This window comes from Ptychodera flava, chromosome 15 (genome assembly GCF_041260155.1).
Source record: "Ptychodera flava strain L36383 chromosome 15, AS_Pfla_20210202, whole genome shotgun sequence".
NCBI classification, from domain to species: Eukaryota; Metazoa; Hemichordata; class Enteropneusta; family Ptychoderidae; genus Ptychodera; species Ptychodera flava.
Window position 1 is genome coordinate 27989127 of NC_091942.1, and position 18072 is coordinate 28007198.

The following is an 18072-nucleotide window of genomic DNA, read 5'->3' on the forward strand; positions in this document are numbered from 1 at the left end:
GTCAACACCATTCAACGAAGACAGCCAGTGATGTTCTTATCAAATACTCATTCAGTTAATGCCAAACGGCTTCAAAATCTGCAGTTTCACAACGGTATCAGTAAATATTCACCCTCTCAACATAGCTCGATAAATAAATAAAGTTTATTGTGTTTCTCTTAAAAATTACTGTACATTTCTTTCCTTTGAAACTGCGTTATTACAAAATAAGATTGTCGACCAATCTGGGATGAGTCTTAGATTTTTTTTGCTTCATTATGAACATATGAAAGGATCTCTATCAATACGAGGGGTCCAATATACAATGGGGCAGTACATTATGCGTGGCAAGCCTTGCATGAAACTTTTGTATGTGTGTATTTGTTGTGTAGTCGTACTTAAACGCTCTCATGCATGTGAAGAAGTGCGTACATATGGATTAAAGCGCTGAAGCATGCTACAATCACTTGTATGCCGATTGTAAATGCTTGAAAAACAGGTAGACGGATAAGATATTGTAGATAACCTTCGGGACCTCGTTAGAGCCTTATAAGCTTAGTGTTGATTTAAATGGTGCCAGTCAGTCCGTTACTATTCATTTCTAAATTCAACCAACTTTTCCAAGTTTGTTTGGAATGTTCTAATGAGCATCCACTTGTTGTCGGTTGGCGATTTCCTTGCACTGAAGTCGATGGTTCGTGGAGAAACGGCACACTGTCCCCTAACGTGTGTAACCGCGATCCAGGCAGTAATAATAACAAACGTGTGTTGCCTTTTGCAGTGAACTGACAACAATTTGCGGTTACGCTGATTTTTCCTTGTCAATATTTACATCGAAGTGTGGGTTATCAAAAGAAGAACCCTAAAAGAAGTAAAAATAACGGGGGAATGGTAAAATAATACAAAATCAAGGAAGAGTTGCCTGTTTGACATGGCATGGGTAGCACTTAACTATCCATTCTTGGCGAACAAAACTGAGCTGCCTTCTCAGCCGACTAGTCTAAACTTTATACAGGTCAATGGAAACGCACTAATATAGCATCAATGAGAAGCTATTTGTTGCTGTCTGTTTGTTTGGATTTTCTCTACCAATACATTATATTCTACACAACGCACCATTTAGCACAGCGGTTAGACCACCATACGTTTAACTTCAATTGGGTCATTTGCCAACCTTCAGAAAGAAGAAAAATTCCAAGCAATTTCTCAGCATAAAAGAAAAGCTACGGTTTCTCTTCTTGAGAAATACGCCTCTTTTACTTACAAAATTTACAAAAACTTGGAAAAGTCATATCTACAATTGTCTGTTCTATATATACATGTACATACGGCACCTGGGTAATGTGACGTAACTCACTGGTGAGAATGGATAAACACGTTGACGAGCGTTCGAGTGTAAAGAGTGGACAAGAAATTACACCGAACCATGTCTTCAATGTCAGGTCTCGGTTCCTCCGCTTGATTCAAGTGAAGTGGTAAACTTTCTTTCGTGTTTACTCGTCACACTCTCCACCGCATTTACACTCGGTGATTACTGGATAAGGCACAGTGATCCAGCGACAGTACATTTCATTCTGACGCTCCCGTATGCAACCCCAGAAGAGTACGTTTTTCGACGTGGAGATGCTCGGTAAACACGTTAATCCTGAAGGGATGGAGCAAGACTGCTTGGTCTGGTAGCACTCTCCGACCTTCAGCCATCTTGGCCAGAATCTTTTCCCCAAGTTTTTCCACACGTATTTCACCGGGCAGTGAGTTCTCCCCCAGAGCCACTTTCTGAACTTCTTGCGAGATTGCAAGTAAGGCAACCCAAGCCTCATGTTTGTACCGTCCGGGTACCGCCTGAGATTTTGGTTCTTGATATACTCGGGCATATCTCCTTGGAGTTTCCATTCCAGCGGCTCTCTCCTCCTTTTCGGTTTCTCAATACTCATGAACTCGTCATCGAAATTATCTCCCATGATTTTAAGCAACTTCTTCTGATCCGTAAGCTCCGTCGCGGGCGGCAGATACTGCGAGCTTCCGTCTGTTTGCAAGTCAAGTATAGGTAGGTTAAGGTATTTGCAGTTTTTGGTCGGGCTTTCCGGGAGGGAATCGTCGAGATACTTGTCCGGCTGACAATCGCTAGCTCCGAGAAGAACAACAATAACCAAAAGGACTGTCTCTGTTTGTAACGCCATGACTTCGCCTGGAAGAAAGGAAAAGTATGAGAAAGAAGAAAAAAATGATCAGAAAACATCGTACTATACTTGTAAAATGTACAGGCCTAGAAAGGTAAAGGTTCGGGTATAAAGAGGAAAAAAAAGGTTACATGTATACAAGTGCTATGTAAGTAGGCAAACCGTACTGCTCACCTCCCTGTGACATGGTTTATACGTTGGACTGATCCACACAGAGTTCAGTGAGTGTGGGATATCTTGAGTCTATCAACAGTGGCATCGGCATTCGGAGACTTGGCGGCGTGCATTTAGTAACGATCCTTTATCTTTGCGGTCGGGCTCAAGAATGAATAAGTTAGAAAACTTTCCAGCTAATTAAACATTCTCCCCAATTTAAATGAAATTTCATTCTCGTAGCCATGACAACAATATGAATAAATGTAGCGACAGTGTGTCTAGACGTTGGCAGTGGACCGGCGTGGGAGCCGGACACTAGGCGAACGTTACACGCATACATTCTCTTTCGAAGTATATACGTCACAGCACGAATGTGTATATGACATTATCTACTGTTGTGACCCATTATTGTCTTCTTCTTACAGAGAGTAAACTACTCCGCCAAAAAGCTATCCATTCGCCAGTGCGATGAGATAGTTTGACGAAAACGCAATATTGACATCTTTCCCCTTTTAGTATTTTTTCCAGAAAGTTGAACCCCGAAGGACCCCCCTGCTGCCCTTTACCATTGAACCGTACCAGCTGCATGCGTTCTTGCCCATCTAGCATTTCTTTAATAGGTGGTGGCGCACATGTAGCTCTCAGTGAGCGCGAGTAAGTGCGTCTATTCCAATACTTGTAATAAGATGCATCGAGTTACTGTTTACAAAAGAACGAGTGAAATAACAGCAGGCATGGGAAGTTTACTTGAAAATGTATCAGATGTATGTTCAAATTGTTTTCAAGTGGGTAACCAACGCAGACTGCTTGGCACAAGCAAAGGGATCATCGATACAAATTCCAGTCATTATTCCGATCCCTTCTCGCTAACCGAGTCTGTAAGACGCTGCAGTACAAACAGAGTATCTTAATGGCTCTGTAACTTATCTAAAACACTCGAGATAATAAGCCAAACACCATGCCTAAAGGACCCTATGAAGGACTGCGTCAACATTTCGTTAATACAGAGACAACATAGTCAGCGTGCGAGAAATGTAATCTAAATTCGACATCGCTAAAAAAACCGATCCTCTCTCACCCTGCGCCGAAACTATCATATGTCACCTTTTCCCACAATTTGAACCCACGCAATCTGAATTCTGTGTTTACCTATAAGAACCGTGTAAAGCCGCTTTAATCGCATTTGATATTGGTAAGTAAGTTCCATCTACTATGGATTACGAGGAGGACTGTTTTCTCACCAACCATAACAACACCTTACGGCGTACGGAATTTGTCGAAGTGCGAGTTCCGTTTCTCCAGGAATTTCATTACTAAACATGTATTTTACACAATATTAGGTGTGACAATTTACATCTTGAACACAAGACAAGGGATTAAACAACTTTTTTCGATGACAGACTAATGAGAATGACATAAAGTTATTTATACCTTACGTTTGTTTCCACTGCTGTAAATTCCAATCTATACAATATCGATGCTGAATCATACACGAGAATATACCCGTGGTGACATTCCCATACAACAGTTCATCCAGTGGGATTTACGTTGAAGAGGCGGTTGAAATACTTTTAAACTCGGGCTTAAACTAGCAGCTACAAATCAAAGACTGGATTACGGATATTTGTGTAGACTTGCGCGTCACCTTAGAAAACCCCAACACACCGAATGGCTGATTTACTGACAGTTGGCGTCTGAGGGTCTTTAGAAATGAATTCTAGAAAAATCGCACCGAAACCCCTATTCAAATACGTATTCAGCGACATTGCTAGGTTGTCTTTATACCCCGATCGATGTCGTGATCACCTCGCAAAAGACTTAATGCTGTCTTGCAATTTTACTATCGGCTATAACCCACGACAATGCGGCTCATACCGAAACCTGTCATTAGTGCTTCTTTTAGCTGCATCAGGCTAAAACTTTTTTCTGTTCTAGTCTCTTTAATCAAAGCATATGGAACACGAATGTCTGGCACAATTTGAAACTAAACCTTGCGCACACAATAAAACTATGCAGCCTGTGTGAGAAGCAGCAGAACGGCTTTGTATTTCTAAATAAGCTTATCATTTCAGAATTTATATCTTTATACAGACATGAATTCAAATATAAAGCCTTGAAACTGTTGTCTTCAAATAATGTCTGCTTTACTAGTGTAAATCTGGTGCCCAATTTCTTTACTTCTTCAGAAGCTTGTACTTGAATGGTGGATTAGCAAAAGAGACATGTCGATCCAGCATATATTGTGAAAGTTGACAAATCAGTAGACATTTACACGGTTTACTTGTTGGTACTTGTTACTTGTTGATAGATCCCATCAAAGGGTATTTGAATATTTCATATCAAGCATAATTTGTTTTTATCTTGGATATTTCGCAGTTTTCTTAAATCTACATCAACTTCAATGTAGAGATATACTGCAGCACGATCAAAATGCTACACAGGAAAAGTTGCGTACGCCATAAATTATCTTCCTTATGAAGCTAAAGACAATTTATCATACAAACTTACTTACAGGAGGCATCTAGTTAACGTTCTATCATGTTTACAATGCGATATGATAGAATCACTTCGAATCAACAAATCCTACACCGAAGAAGGCTTACAGGGTGGGGATTAATCTACGTCACACAATCTAGATGAGTCGAGCTAACATTGACGATATTGACGTAACTGTATTAGGGCGGATAAGAGGAAATTAATGAAATTCGTTCAAAGAAAAGTTATGAGACGGAATGGCGGCATAATGCTGTTAAAATGTCGTTTCCACATGTCAATCGCATATTTTATGTATAACTTTGATTCATACCACATCTCATTATTGAAAACAAACAATCATCTGAATAAACTAGTATTGTTCAGTTGGTATGCTTCACTGATCTTAGTATTTTCGTGTAAATAACTTTTAGATTTCTTCATTAAGGGCAATATTACTGTTTTTTACTATATATGGTGGATCAGATACAAAAAAAGGGAAGAATAGAAAGAATATATCGAGCTTAATATCATAGGTATTTTTTTGCGTTTACAAATATAAATGTGGTTTGTTTTCTGGCTAAAGACGTCCTGAGTATACACGCATTCGGCGCTGGTCTTTGTCAGTTCCTTGTCCCTCCAAGGTCCAATGGATATACCGAGTTCGTCATGAAGCGCAATAACCTGATGGATTAACTTTCCCAAAAATCATAGTAGCTGACGGTGTGTGTTTCACTAGAAAGAAGGTAAATTTCGTGACGAATTTCCTTTAAATTTGGCAGTCTAAATGTTCTCTGCACGCACAATGTTTAGTCAGGGGCGCAGTCGGACATGAGCAAATGACAGTTGAAACACGTACCAAGCAAAAGGTCACTTGGCCCCTCTATTTCAAATGACAGTCCTGTCAAGACAATTAATTCTTTAAGAACAACTCATCATTCTGTGGAGACAAGTAAGAACATCATTTTAAGTAGTACCAAGGATATCAAAAATATCAAATAGTATATCATACAAGAATATCGGTCATCACGCTTGGAGACTGGTATTCGACTACCGCGCTCCATAGGTTCTACATCATACAAGAATATCGGTCATCACGCTTGGAGACTGGTATTCGACTACCGCGCTCCAGAGGTTCTACATCATACAAGAATATCGGTCATCACGCTTGGAGACTGGTATTCGACTACCGCGCTCCATAGGTTCTACATCATACAAGAATATCGGTCATCACGCTTGGAGACTGGTATTCGACTACCGCGCTCCATAGGTTCTACATCATACAAGAATATCGGTCATCACGCTTGGAGACTGGTATTCGACTACCGCGCTCCATAGGTTCTTTGGTAATGTGATATTTATTCCTCGACTGAAACGATGTATTAGATCTGACAGTGTTTTATCGACGAAATATCAGTCGGTCGCTAGTTTGTTTCTTTTTGCCATGGCAACGCTTGTATGTTGGACGCACTTTTCGTTACATTGCATCCGCGTTTCTATCGCATTGTATTCTAGTCCCGTATAGGTGCATGTGATCTTATCACTCATATGATTTCAACTGTTTCGTCATCGTATAACATTATGTGAACGTGTACTCTCTTGCCGTATCTCATTTTTCAGTCCATTTACTCCAATTCCGTAGGGTAGTCGTTGACCAAGTTCATCATCATCATCATCATCATCATCATCATCATCATCGTCATCATCATCGGCAGAAGTATTTTGTATAACGCTTCCCTTTTAGCTTTCACCTGTACTATGTTATAGTTTTATTGTGTTCAAAAGTACTTATTTGAACATTTACAACAAATATTAGGAGTTATAAACCCAGCTTCATGATAATATCTTACTACTTTCGGTCGTTCTTATTGGTCGATCAGTCCTTGACTTTTCTGTCTCTATAGCTATCATCGAGTGTTTGTTAATCGTGCCTCAGTATTCACAATGGCTACTTCAATGATTTAAGGACATGATGAAAATAGCGCTTGCATGTCTCAAACTTAAAAATAAACACAAGAAAAGTGAGAGTTGTAGATATAACTCTTACGGAGACACTAACTTAAAAAATAAATAAGTTTGTGGAATAATTTGGGCGTAAAGTTGTAGCAAAGTCTATGAAGGACACAGAAAGTCTGGCCGTAACATTAGATTTGACATGATTGCTATTCCGCACGATAAGAGGGATCAGAGGGATCAACAATTGTTAGGCACGTCGATATCATTTGTGAACGACTTCCTTTTTGGCCATCAATCTGGGTCTTGAACTCATCAGAGCATATTCATACAACACTATTCCTTCCTTAAATATACGACGCTACTGTCTTGCCCATGCCATTGTGCTTATTTCAAGAGGCCCTGGAAACCAAACGTTCAAATAAAGAAATAATGTATACCTTTTTTTAATAAACCTTTAGAAGCACTTGTTTTCTTTCTTGCAAGTCACCACTTCTAACTACCGACGCCCGTTCTTTTGTTTGGCCTTTGTCCGAGACACTGAGACTGATACCAATGTTTATTCTGTATTTTTGTTTCGCACGTCCATATATTAACTACACTTTATCGTTCTCAGCCGTAAATTATACCGAAACGTATACTTTTCAGCCTAATGATATGCCTGTTTGTTTTATTGGATGCATTTATATATATATATATATATATATATAATATATATATATATATATATATATATATATATATATATATATATATAAAAGATAGATTATAGATTTGCGTGTGTGCGTGTTGTTTTGAATGAGTAAAAGTGGATAAAAGTGGCAGCATTCGACTGCAGAGTAGGCGAACAAAAATTCCGCTGAACAATATATAGTCTATAATATCACCGCAAAACAGTGTTGACTGCAAATATTAGCGGCAATAATATATTTGCTCACCGCGGAAATACGAGATTTCCCGAGCAGATTGTTACGAGGACACAACGACATTTATCACAGGAAACTATGCAGCCAGATTTCAGCCTTACGAACACGTGTACAAAATACACTATTATTACGTAGGAGCATATTGAATGTTTGCTCTCACAGCGCTACAAGTCTTGAGAGGATTTCTCTGAGTTGAGTTCTGCATTAACAATAAATGTTTACTCTCACAGCGCTACAGAGTTTGGGAGGATTACTCTAAATTGAGCTTTGCTTGTTTTTCTGTCGGAAAAAGTATGTGGTATATTTTGTCCCTGAATTATTAATTTTTACGTGTAATTTACCTAAGAATCCTATCACGGGTGAAACTATAAATTATTGAAGCACTAAGATGTCGTTCCCTATTGCAGCCAAATTCTGTTTTCCCCACCCATTTAAGAGAGCGCGAAAACCTATCTGTTAACTTCAGCGCATCAAGTTGAGAATTTTATCACGGGTAATGTGTGCATTGAGCTGAAATTGTGTCACTCTGTCCCTCTCACTTTTGAGCCCGTGCGGATTATTTTCTCTCGCTCTGAACATCTGTAGAGAATTTTGCAATATCGCCATGTGTCAATCTTGATATTTTATACTAACTTGAAAATATTTTCTCGTCGATCGTAGGGATGAGTCTCCTGTCATGAAACCATTGGATCAGTAGGAGTGTGTGTATATGGAGCATGAATTAGAAATGATAGACTTTCAAGAGTTTATTTATACGATGAATTGTAGCCTATTTTTTGTCGAAAGAATCTAAAGGAGGCTGAACGTTCCTATTAAATGTAATATTTTAACCATGGTGTCCTCATTCCAATGGAAAACGCACACCCACATCATATCACGCACACCAGTTTCCTGTGCTGGTTTCTGATTTAGGTGTGAAATACTTCCGACTTTGATGGACGTATTCAGGGAGATTAACGCGATCTCTTTCCGTTGATATACTAGTATATCGCACACCTTTAACCAACAGAACTGATCACAAAAAAGTACTTCCTGGGATACGGAATATACGTAAATACACATAGACAGTTTGAATCAGTGTTTAAATCGGTCAAAGCATACACACACATGCACGTGTGCTATATGTGTTCGTACAGCCAAAACAGGACTTCCCCCTCTGTTCTGTCGATGCAGAAATATTTGTATGTGTGCATTCGGCGTGAAAAAGGGTGTGTCTCGACTAATTATGGGAATGAATGACGACAAAATTCATGGAAATAAAATTCGACCATGTCATGATGGAAGGAAATCAAACGGTCGTCAAGAATTTACGTTGTCACATATCTAGAAGCATTATGAGATTTGACTCGTACTATGTGCAAATCAACAGTCCGTCGCTCTTGATAGCCACTAGAAATTCCAATATATTGTGGGATGTGAGAATTCATTTGTAATCACCGCATTAAAGACACCATGCATAATGTGCAATCACTGTTGGAAATGTGGCATGATCTTCAATGTGCCTCTGAGATCACGGATACTGATAATAAAGTCACCCTATTAGAAAATATGACCGTGGAAAGTATTTGTATTTATCAATAAAACACATATACGTTATTTTGATGCTCGAGAGAGAACGGCATTTGCATCCTTTCTCAAAATTAAATAAACGGCACTAGTAAAGAGACCAAGTCGGAACGCACGTTCAACAATTATAATACACCCCAGTGATAACGATATAACAGCACCAATAACAACGAGACAATGGTTAAAATATAGTGGTAAACGTTGGTTAAAAATATAATTAAACAATAACAGATAGACAAACAAATAAAAGCAGCCATTTCTTTAAGTAGATGTTTCAGATTTGATTTAGAAATTTACAGCTCTTGAAGGAAGACGAAACGTATAAGTTGAAGACTATTCTTAAGATTTTAAATGTGCGCTGCAATACTAATTAGGATGTTCCCAAAATTTCTTAGTGAGGGGTCGTTTTAATTGGCTAATTACGAACGATTCCCTAAACGTAGTGTAATCAGGTCAGAAAGATACTAGGAACTGGCCCATGGATAGACTTGAAAAGTAATAACTAAAATTCAAAGCAGGGAACAACGGACTGTTTATGCTGTCGCCGGAGTACGAAGAATCTCACGCTATTTGACCGCTGAGTTCTTTATCAGTCTTGTTCAGGAAAATATTTTGAACCTTGTGTACATTTACCGACGACTCGTTGGAGTGGATTTGCTAACCGCAAACCGGACAGCCACGGTAATTGCCATGATATTTACAGGGTTCAGCGTTTGTACACACAGCGTTGTTTTGTAAGGGCAATGTGCCATGGTTTAGTTTATATAACGGTCTTTATATGTTTTAACTACAACGTATATCTTCCGCTGAGGAGCTCCTCGATAAACTGATGGAAAGATTTATAGTGCTTTTAACACGCTGTCTCTGAATAAGCCCTTCAGTGTCGCCTAAAAACCTAATCAAAGCGATAACAGCAACGTAACATAGTGGCGCTACCATGCGAGGGTCGTCTTCAAGGATTGACCTACACATCCTGTGTGTCATCACGGCTACCCATGTTATGCCAATGGTTATCAGCCGCGGCGATGGCACTGGATTCAAGTGGATAGATTTCTGTCTTGAATCATTTAGTGTCTCTGAAAACACGATTTCTTGCCGACAAACAGATCGATGTTGTTGCTAGAAAAGTTAAACTCTACCAGCTCATTCATCGTTATCTGCGAGAAATATGTCGTCGATCTAGCTCATGAACTTTTTACTTAATCGATTAATACCACAATATATAAATCTTTGCCTTTAATGGGAAGATTTCTGCAATAACAAGGGTGCAGTTCGAGTTTTAAGTTGCTCTGTAATCGCCCGTGACTACACAGAAAAAAACCCCCAAAGCACAGAATATCCGCTCTGTGGGGTCAATTCTTTACTAGACGTACTAAAGTTATGACCACGTTGACGTTCTTGGACGAAATCATCTAATAAATATGTTAGAGTCGTTGTACATCAGCCCCGGAGACATTACAGATCAAAACGCAATAGAACACATCTTTTTAAATTAACCCGACTCGTTGAGTAGGTCGATGCAAATAGCAAATTAGAGATCTTAACGAGCTCTTCAGTCTGTGATAAAACTCAACAGGTGGCATAGTCAGCACATCACGATTCGTCCAGTTTTTTGTTTCATATAAACTGCATCGTCATTGCAGTTGACGATGGTTAATTTTACAGAGAATTAAAAAAATAATCATATAATCTTCATTAAAAGCAGCGCTGGACTGCGAACAAGGCGGCGCACATAGGGAGTAATCAGCACATGTGTCCCGTTGTCCCGACGTTGCTATCCGCTTGAGTCCAGGGTTAAACCCATCATCGCGACTTTCGGACCGCAACTGATCCAAGGTCAGTGGTTATGTTTGCAAGTTTTGACATTTCCTTTTACCGTGCGCGGCACAGAAAGAGATGCACAGAAACATAGTAATTTCAAGACGGTGCGGGTATTCTTTACGTTTGATTTACAGATAAGGTTACTGTTGTGCTTGAACAATGGTCGAAGTAAATGGAACTTACTTTACCTGGGAAAACCTACAGCAACAGATGGTATTCGGCGCTTAAGTGATTCTGATTTCTGAGAGAACACCAATGATCATCGGGGTAGAAATGAATGAGCTGTTTACGAATTGGAAAACTTTAAATAGGACTTGTGGGCAGGTATGGGGATTCAGCCAATAGTAATTTCACGGAACGTGATCGTTTTGTGATCTTCCACATATGGTGTCGCGACAGAGCGGCTCTGTACTGCCAGCCAAGATCTTAAATCAATCACAAGTGATAAAAAGAGGTATGATCTAAATCCGCTATTGGTTTTTTTGGCATACCAACGTTGGGGAAATGTTACACATTGTTGTCCCATGTTCACACGTCGGGGTAAATAGTTGGCGTTTGTATATTGCAATAAGGTATTTCGCAATGATGAGGTCGGACTTTTCAATGGTTTTGAGGTTTTCATGCAACAAAACTGCTCAATATCAATATCAATTCGATGTGTTCTTCAGACAGATCACAATAAGAAAAAGCACCGCAGTCCCTGTACCATCTGTCAATATCATTCTCTCTGTGTCGCCCTGTCTGTCGGTCTCTCTATCAGTATCGTGCTCACGATGGTTGCACAAGCCGAATAGTAAAGGAAATGTACAAGCGTTATGTAATTTCAGAACTTAAGAAAAGACCCGGAAAGCTTATTCAATCGATATCGCAATTATTAAAGTGTCTGTTGCAATCACTTTCGTATGCAAGAACGAACTTCAGACGTCTGCATAAACAGTCCTTGATCTTGTTAATGGCCTAGTCATTGGTTTTAGAATCTCAGATTGTAATGACCTCATGCTTCTGCTTCTAATCTCCAGGCCTCATCGGAGGATAAACAGCCTACTCATCGGCCATCGGGTACTTAGGGTTGATTTCTTTCACAGGGTTCTACCCGATTCCATGGAAACGACACACATAGGCTGTTACAAGAAGACCAAAGTATGACAAACATCTGTCGAAAAATGCCCATACTTTCACCATCCATCAGCGGGGATATTTGACTGAAAGAAAGCGCTCCACTTGCAAAACGTTGCCGGCCATTGTGGACGATGTTCCCAGGAAGCAGTGAAACCATGTTTAAGATAGCGCTTAACAGTGAAACTATTCTATTCTAGGTACCATTATCTCAGACGGTTCGGAGGATGTCGGCCCACGAGAGGGTAATTATTCGAAGGAAACAAAGTAATTACTGAGAAAATTAGCCTGGTTGCGACCAAACATCGACTTAACTATTTGACTTTTAGTCTGATATATCGTAGAAGTGGACAACAAAGCACGAACAAAAGTAATAAAACCATCGAGTTACGGCAGTGGGAATGGCTTGAGCAATCTGTGCAATGCTATGCGAAGGTTAATAGATTTCAGTAGTTTGACAAAGGAAATAGAGTCAAGCTGAAACAGATTACGTTCTTGTTTATGGGAAAATCGAACTCGGTGAATCAAAATTTTTATCGGAATTTTTCGTAAATTTTCAACTGGCCGTGGTATATTTGCAAAAGGCTCTTAGTCGATAAGCTCGAGGAGCCTAACTTTCTTTTCTAGCGCCTTACATCATGGATGAAAGTGGCACTAGTTGGCTACATCACAGGAGCATAGTTTCTCACAAGCATGCTGTTTGACTTCCCAGAAAAGGCTGGTAATTCCCTTTACAGTTTGAAAAACATTTCTTCGCCGTAAGTAAATTACTGAGCAATGAGTTTACGCAATCATTCCTCTTCCAAGTGTAAACACATGCATGTTACGTAGATGAAACGTCGAGAAATATTTTATTCGGGCATTTTCCAAATTTCTCCCATGGATATTGGTTTCGGTGAAGGCGGTTGACATCACAAACCATATGTTGGTTGTCGCCCACGTATACAAATCTCCTTTTTCAAAACCGAATTCTGTTATAATCGGGGATGATGTGTTGCCTCGTTTTTGTTTTGTTTTGTTTTTCTTTGCCAGTTGAATTATCAATAAAAAAGTAGTACAAACATTTTCTCATTTTGTTCTCTGGGTAACCTGCTTAACTAGTTATGAGTTTTTAAACAGAAATATCAGCATTGGTTTTCTTATCAAAGTCATGACTACTTTGATGAGTCGAAAGCAAGTTTCTGGTCATGCCATCGTTACCAAAATGGGGCGACGACGCGTAGTATTTTATTTCTACTTTTCAGTTCCAGTCAGTCTATCTCCTCCCCAAAGATATATAGTAAGTTAGCAGTTAATTCTGACTTGTTGTGTTGAACGTAGTATTGTAATTTGAATGCTGGGAGAATAGGCAGATTGTATTTAGCGCACCATCTTGTGAGTCAGACTTTAATACTTAATTTTCTTCATCATCAATCTGCTCACACTAAACAGAGAGTTGACTCGAAGACTTTCCGGTGATGCGCGCGCTGAGACGCAGAAACGGTTCTTTTTGGCCTTTTTTCTGAATATGACAGAAACCTTGTAAAGGTAACTGCGATGTATTTTTATTGACCCGGTATGTTATTACTTCAGTAATAAAACACAATAATTACTGCATGTTAGTCAACTTAATGAAAAATCCTTTCCAAATATGTCTAAAAATATACCGAAATTGGGAAAATCTATTCATCGAAAGAATTCATTTCTGAGGAATTTCAATACTAGTTTTTCACGCCTAATATCCCGAGTCCCATTCAAATATCTTAAAATAATCCTGAATTCAATGGCAAATATTACGAATGAAGCCTGCCTTGTGCAGGAATGTTATAATTTGAATACAAATATTTGTGTTGTGTAATATATATTTAAGTCGTTGCTGGTAGAGTGAGCGATCAAAAAATATGGCTGGAAAAGTATCTAAAAGTCTAAACGTCCAAAGAAAAAAAACGATGAATGGATTTTACTCAATTCTGTACGTAACTTTTGGGAGTGCACAATTAGTACTATAGATAGCAACTGTGACATAGCTAGGATTTTATCCTTGTCGTGTGAGGGCGTAGTGATATATTCAGCCTTGTGAACTCCAGACTGGCAGTATAGCAAGTGCAAATTCACAGCGTTTTATTTTTTTTTCAAACGGGAAAGTATAGCGAACGCTCTCTGGTTCCACGAGTAAAAATAGCAAAGTTTCCAAAAGGGTGGCCAAAGTAATTGTAAAATGTCACACCTTTCGTTGTACTATGTTTCCGGACATGAATAATCCAGACAAAGTCGCACCCTTTTTGGGAGGATAATAACAGCCTAGCTTGCTCATAAATATTAGCCTTCTCCGATTTTTGACACTGAAACTCTTCCCACTGTTAATAAAACGGTAATCGTTCTCACTCATTAACTGAAGCCCACACAAGCCCAGCAAGCACACGGTATTGTGAGTCACCTAACCACTGAATGGATCGCGCTACTTAATCTGTGCACACACACACACACAAAGCCCCTTCATATGTTGTAAATATAAGCTTAATACATGACATATCCTTCTTGTCCAGACTTCTATATTGTAAAAACCCAAAGCGACCATTAAGCACGGTGTGAAAAGTAAACAAACGAATAAAAACCAATTATAGCAATGAAAGACCCTTGTAATATATTCCTGCATTTTGACTCACACAAGGGATCACAGTACAACGGATGTTTGAAATATCGCGTCCGAAATTGTTCCTTCCAATACGCATGCGGCAAGAGTCAAGCGAATAAAGATGCCACAAATCGGTAAACTGAAAAATGGGGAAAAAGCACTATAAAATTTTACAAATCAACACTGGGGTCCTATTTTTGTTCACTATGGGAGGGCTAAAAAGAAATCCAGTTGTTTGCGTGAAGAAGATGAGGCCAAATCTTCTTTTGGAGAGTGCGACCTCTCTTACTTTACCCTGAACTTGAAGCCATATCTTTTTGAAAGTGAAAAGAGCGAAACCCGAAAAAATTGTGTACACCTCTCTTTATTACCGGACGTTAAAAAGTAAGATCCTTTGACATGTGATTTTTTTTCAGTGTAAATGGTATTAACTACCGCTCTCCCCTTCATGCGTTTAGAGTAATTTTCGAAAGTCTCGCCAAAAAAACTTCAATGAACAGATAAATAATTATTTATGTATCAGTGATTGAGCTAACGAGTAAATAGTTCTCACTTGGTACTTGCTTTCCGGTGAAGTAAAAGGCGTTCAGATGAACGATATTTGGAATTCGGATGAACTTATCATTATTCGGATAATAAAATCAGCAGCTTTAAATCGGGCCAAAGTTAAATGTGGCATTTTATTTCGATGATGTAATCTGACACATAATACTAAATTTTGCAATATGGACTGGTGTTGTTTAATGGATATCTGTATAGATATCTGCAACCATCAAGCTATGTGGCGCTCTTTGAGGTGTCAGTACTCAACATTAGGGCATTTTGTATACTAGTATATCATTGACACTGTTTAGGGTGGGGTCGTTATTACGTAAAGAGTGACAATGACTTTAATTCCATTGGCCTACGATAGAGGAGGTATGTGAATGTCATTGGTCATCGTGACGCCGATGGGATAGGCCAAACATCTTCACTTCTCTCTCTAGTGGGCGGTAGGGGGTGGGAGGGACTAGCCTAAATAAAGTCTTTGAAGAGATTCTCAGTCCTCACGCTCATAACAGCTTATGTCTATTCAATCTAGTCGGTATGAGGGCGTTTGATTGCCTCACTGGGTCAGCCAGCAAATTCTTCATGTGCCTCTATCAAAATCAGTAGACACTCGTAGCCATTCAAAAATGTCTTTTAACCGTCCCTTAAAAGGTGATAAAAAGCTGACGAACATCATACGTGCACCATTACCAGACATTGTCGACACTACCATGTCGGTATTTTAGTTCTTAGTATTATATTCAAATTAGCAGTATATTCCTCAGCACTACAACTGTTAATGAAATTTTCAGTTGTAAAAAAAAATCACTAACAAATTCATTTTCTCAAAAATGCTGCTCCTCTTCCAGATCTAGTATTTATAGAGTTGTATGTGTTTAAAAGTGAAAACGTTCTTCGCCCTAGTTTATCGGATGCAAATTTGATTGATTTACAGTATCATCAGGCTATAAGTGGCTTTGACATTTCATTTCCGTCATTTCGTACAATTTCCAAACAATGTGAAGTCTTTCCCAATGCTTTTCAGTCCTTTTTTTCTTACGCAAATGACATGTAATTCCAAAAATATTCGCTAAATTGTGTACTGGATTGACTTTCAATCAAAACTTGCATTTTCACATAGATTCATTTTCCTGCAAAGAAACGAAATTTTGAACTCGGAATGCTGCAATGGCGCTGATCGCAAATGGCGTCATTTTTCTTTCATTAGGCCTAATATGCAAAGATAAATGTTTGTCCGCATTTTCCGCAAGAACGACGACAACCTGCTGGTGTTACGATGGATAATATAAGTCACACAAATCAATGGCTCAGACTACAAGTTGCTGCAACAGCAGCAACATATGCAACAACAAAATTTGTCCGAATTTCAAGCCTAGTGTCCGATGTCTCACGCGTGCAGCTATACCTGTTTAGTAACAAACCTGAAATCGCGATCAGCGCTAGCGCTACACCACCAGAGGTGCCATTGCTAAATCATCCTGTTCTGATAGTGATATAGGCCTAATATACAATAAAAAGTTCGAAGATATTTTTCATTCATATTTATCTTAAAAAACAGGGACATGCAAGTTTGTTCTGTTTCTTGAAAAAACGACTACATATCAACAGCGGTACAGCTTCCCAATGGCACAAGGTGAACTTTCGACAACGCAAGATTTCCATTTAACGTGTGGCTTGCACCTGTAGCGTTTAACGTGCAGCTTGCACTCTGCCTTCCCTGGCCTCACAAAAAGGCTGTCAGCACCTGTCATTGAGTCCATCTGCTACCACAACTTTACGGCAAGACATGCCTTAACAGACTTGTCAAGAGAAGACACTGATAAAAAGACGTTGATAAAACGGATAATACTTGCATTCCGCATTTTGTGAAAACTGCTGACAATATTGACATTTTCTTTCCCGGGATATCTTTTAGGCCTATACACAAGTCTTTCAATGACTGTGTATGGGCGGAGTTTTGAAAATCACATGATTGATCCTTCCTCTGTGTGACAAAGACACCCATAATTCCCCATCCCGCCCTGCTGTTGTCCTGTTACAAGTGACCCCCCGGATTTATGCCGACCCACCCCGGCGATGATGACTGAACGTTCCCTAAAACTGCGTTAGGCAACATCTTTTACATGACAATATCAAAGATGCTCCTTGTTTCATACTGTTTGGTTGAAAATGTGCATACATGCTGAACTAAATGCCCATAGGGACTTAAAGAAGACAGACTTTACATATTTTTGAATAGAGACGGAGACCAGGGTTTCTCTTATCGGCGGATATCGAAGAGGCTGGAAAATACGGACTTTTGTACAGCTACAGCCTAGGAAAGGGCCAGCTATGATGATGTTGCGCACGAAAGATTTTGAAGCCAATTTCAGAGTGAGACGGAAATGTAGAATACAATACTGATACACATCTTGAAATGCTTACTACTCTAAAATAAAGTAATAGACGTGAAATTGAAACTTTTCAAGCGTTTGTATTTTTTCTTGAATTATTTGAATTGAATTCGAGCAGACGACAAAATGTGTGCACGTCTGCGTGACACCGGTTGGACTCGGAAAACTGCCAGAAGTAACGTACAGACATTTATGTTTCTTTGTGATTCCTTACTCAAATTTAATTCCTGTCGAAAGAAAAGTATGCCTACCTGACGAACACTGTCTTCGCCTGAGGCGTTAGGGAACTTGAGGTCAAGCCACGGTCCCCTCCACAAAATGACACCGACCGGAAGGGCTGGTCGTGA

At 39.3% G+C, this 18072-nt stretch overlaps 1 protein-coding gene across 4 annotated transcripts; it reads right to left on the reverse strand.

The window, feature by feature from the left end:
• Nucleotides 1-126: 126 nt before the first annotated feature.
• On the reverse strand, nucleotides 127-18059 carry LOC139151749 (noggin-like). 4 transcript variants are annotated; one of them, XM_070724725.1, is made up of 2 exons: nucleotides 2334-2644; nucleotides 127-2167 (listed from the first exon to the last, which is right to left on the reverse strand). In XM_070724725.1, exons 1-2 carry the CDS (start codon nucleotides 2344-2346, stop codon nucleotides 1473-1475), a joined length of 708 nt encoding a protein of 235 aa, XP_070580826.1. In that variant the 5' UTR covers nucleotides 2347-2644; the 3' UTR covers nucleotides 127-1472. The 4 variants fall into 4 exon arrangements, with proteins under 4 accessions (XP_070580826.1, XP_070580829.1, XP_070580827.1 ...); XM_070724728.1 differs by lacking the exon at nucleotides 2334-2644 and adding an exon at nucleotides 17977-18059 and having other exon boundaries at nucleotides 1289-2167; XM_070724726.1 differs by lacking the exon at nucleotides 2334-2644 and adding an exon at nucleotides 11242-11377 and having other exon boundaries at nucleotides 1289-2167.
• Between the last annotated feature and the right edge of the window lie 13 nt (nucleotides 18060-18072).